A 3826-nucleotide genomic window follows, 5' to 3' on the forward strand; every position below is an offset into this window, starting at 1 on the left:
TTTGTTTTGGGTCATACTTTCCTTTATTTTCCAAGTACTCTGAGCGATTTAAAGGGTAACAAAAAGATACAAATCCAAAGGACTTGAGCGTGCAGTATAGGCTAGACATGAAGTATAGTACAATTTACTGTAGGCTACGCCACATGATCGCATTACCTTTGTAGGTTTACAGAAGCGGCAGACACTTTTTGGCTATGCAGATTTAGTCCGGGATACACCAATGAATGTGCAAGATTATTGGGATCATGCGTAAATTTGCTTTCACGAGACATTGCGTGATAAAATCTTAGGCAATCATAAGAATGTTGCAAGTAAATTGCTCTCATGTAAAATATTAAAAGTTTAGTGTAGCCTCATATCTTATAATATGAAAATATTAAATCATAAAAGCATCATATTTTCTCTAAACCAACACGGTTTACGCACATCCAATACTTCACCTTAATGCAATGAATGACTGGAAACTCTTTCAAAGACATTCAGAGTAACACAAAATCGTTTTAAACAGACCTCTCAAGTCCAGCATATGCATGCATATTACATGAAGACTACAACCCTCCTTAGAAACCTTACCAATGACCTCGGTGATATCCATAGGCTACACGGCCTCTCAATATAAACGGTCAAAATCTTTTTAGCAACCGTCGATTCCATCCCTATCACTCAGCAGAACATATTCTTAGCAATGGGGGATATTATGGACTTTTTTCAAACGCACCTTTTAAGCATCTTCATTTATGAAACTTAAAATAGATCGGATCTCTTGCCAGTGGACAATCCCCCCACCCCCTCCGGTGTCGGTTACATTATGCCTCCAATTTCGGTTGAGTGAAAGTATATAAGGTCAGAAGTATCGATGGGAACATCACTCGCTGCAGTCGCCTGAAGTCTTCTCTATCAACCGTTCACCAAAGACATCAGAGGTGAGTTTCAGTGCGGTGCGAAGAAAGTACAGGAACCCAGGATCCAGAAAAGTGCGACAGCATCCAGCATCCTTTTGCTGTACATTTTATCATATGCGCACTTTACAATTTACGTGGGACTGCAAGCCGTTGTGTCATCCAAAACACCCAAAGGCTGAGATTTTGTTTCTGTATTTTTGGGCTTTATTTGGACGCACCCCGGAGCGGGACGGATTTGGACAATTGCAAATCAGTTTCTCAGATGGAACGTTTGGAATGCAACATCAACATCTTTATCAAATACCCACATGTGCAGTGGGCTGCCTTAACTATCAGGGCTTTCCTTTTGGGAACCACTAAAAATGTTTCAATTGGATTTGATATGAATTCCCAAATTACACCCAGTGGTTGAGACTGCCACATTTGATGGCAGCTTGACACATTTGATTTGATCTCATTGCGTTATAATCACACGGATGGTGAAAGGGGCTCTGCTATTATCAAACGACCACCAGCCAAATGCTGGTAAACAGTGGCTGGTCGGTTTGAAATATTTGTTTGACATCCTGCGTAATGAAGTGGATGATCTATTTTAAATGAAATAAGATGGGTTGAGTCGTGCTGAAATTTTGTTTGGTAGAAAGTCTGAGTGTTTGGTGATTTGTTCATATTTTTTATCATTATTTTTGTGCCCTGGTATTGCACAATATAATAATAGTTTAGTACTTACCTGGTAATAACCTCTCAAAACATGTTGTAGAGTAAATGCAATGCTCAATACCGAACGTTGACATGCTAAATCAAAGTTGTATTAAAGTAACAATTTATCCCTTTTTTCAACATTCAGCTCAAAATGGCCTGTGCCCATCTGTGCAAGGAGGCTGACATCAAAACCGCATTGGAAGCGTGCAAAGGTAGGCCCTATTTTGTTTACTTCCCCCTCCACCTAAAAAGCCATTTCAACCCAATTATGTTGTATGATAAATGTGAAATTAGCAATATGAACACAAGATTACCTCTCTAGGCTGTAGTTGCATTGTGTGTTACTTGCAGGTTACACAGTAGACATATATCCTTCATATTTGCGTTACAGCCGCCGACACCTTCAACTTCAAGACCTTCTTCCACACGATTGGCTTTGCCTCGAAGTCCGCCGACGACGTCAAGAAGGCTTTCAAGGTCATTGACCAGGATGCAAGTGGCTTTATTGAGGTGGAGGAGCTGAAGTAAGAGCCATGCACCATTACAGTACAACTAACAGACAATTGATGAAATCAATGCAGGAGTCTGTCCACTTTATTCAATTGTATCCGTGCGCATGCATTCTAAAAGTCGGTGTGCATCGGTGCATTGGCCTGCGTATATTCAAATGAAACTAAACTAATATTTGTGTCTCTTTCTCCAGGCTGTTCCTTCAGAACTTTTGCCCCAAGGCCAGGGAACTCACCGATGCAGAGACAAAGGCTTTCCTCAAGGCTGGTGATGCCGATGGTGATGGCATGATTGGAATTGATGGTACGAAACGTAGCATACACGGGTTAATCAATGCGTTAACCAATGTCACTTGCATACAGTGGTGTAAAGTACTTAAGTAAAACTACTTTAAAGTACTATTTAAGTCGTTTTTTGGGGTTATCTGTACTTTACTTTACTATTTATATTTAGACTACTTTCACTTTTACTTCACTACATTCCTAAAGACAATAATGTACTTTTTACTCCATATATTTTCCTTAACACCCAAAAGTACTCGTTACATGTTGAGTGCTTAGCAGGACAGGAAAATTGTCCAATTTATGCACTTATCAAGAGAACACATGGTCATCACTACTGCCTCTGATCTGGCAGACTCACTAAACACAAATTCATCTTTTGTAAAATTGATGTCTGAGTGTTGGAGTGTACCCCTGGCTATCTGTACATTTTAAATACAAGAAAATGGTCCCATCTGCTTTGCTTAATATAAGGAATTTGAAATTATTTATACTTTTACTTTTGGTACTTAAGTATATTTTACAAATTCCATTTACTTTTGATACTTAAGTATATTTAGAACCAAATACTTTTAGACTTTTACTCAAGTAGTTTTTTACTGGGTGACTTTCCCTTTTACTTGAGTAACTTTCTATTAAGGTATCTGTACTTTTACTCAAGTATGACAATTGGGTACTTTTTCCACCACTGCTTGAATATTAATAACGATGTTTATGATCTGGTGTCAATCTATATTAAGGCCTAAGATAATAAAGTAAATTAATGTTATAAGACACTGGAAAGTGTTAATGTTTGTATTTTTCTTTTGCAGAGTTCGCTGTATTGGTTAAGCAATAAAGAGCAACTGACCAAGAACTCACCTGAAGGAACAATATTGCCCAAGACCTCCCCATTTCATCTGAATATAAATACTTTTTATACATTTGCTTGCAAGAAGTTTCCTCCTGTGCGGCACACTGTCCAAAATGATGATTGTGAATGTAGCGCGGATGTGTTCATGTCTGATATGAATTTTGCTTACTGTAAAATCTATGATGCACTTTTCAGGAAAGGACGATAGATAAAAAAATAATCAATATTCTTTTGGAATAAAAGGTCTTTGTATTATTTCCTATTTAATTAATCAAATGTGTTTATCTGAGTTCAGATGCCATTAGTTTAACTTCACACCCATAAAAGGAACCGGTTTATATGAACCGTAATTGAGAAAACGCCTGCTATTTTATTCGATATAAATTATACATAATAATTCATGACACATAGTCTATTTGTCATGTTTTGCTGATAAAAAAAACAGGATGATCATTGTGCAAGTACAAGATTACGCACAAAGACGCACAGGCACACACAAACCGAGGTGTGAGAGAGAGAAAGAGAGAGCGAGAGAAAGACAGCGAGAGAGAGACAGAGAGAGAGCGAGAGAGAAGGAC

At 38.1% G+C, this 3826-nt stretch overlaps 1 protein-coding gene across 1 annotated transcript; it reads left to right on the forward strand.

The window, feature by feature from the left end:
• The first annotated feature begins 887 nt into the window (after positions 1-887).
• LOC100137051 (parvalbumin beta-like) lies at positions 888-3483 on the forward strand. Its single transcript, NM_001123718.1, is given in 5 exon segments — positions 888-923; positions 1750-1816; positions 1996-2128; positions 2308-2417; positions 3208-3483. Coding segments are annotated over 4 exon segments (330 nt in total). The 5' UTR covers positions 888-923; positions 1750-1755; the 3' UTR covers positions 3234-3483.
• Positions 3484-3826: the final 343 nt, after the last annotated feature.

This window comes from Salmo salar, chromosome ssa06 (genome assembly GCF_905237065.1).
Source record: "Salmo salar chromosome ssa06, Ssal_v3.1, whole genome shotgun sequence".
Lineage (NCBI taxonomy): Eukaryota > Metazoa > Chordata > Actinopteri > Salmoniformes > Salmonidae > Salmo > Salmo salar.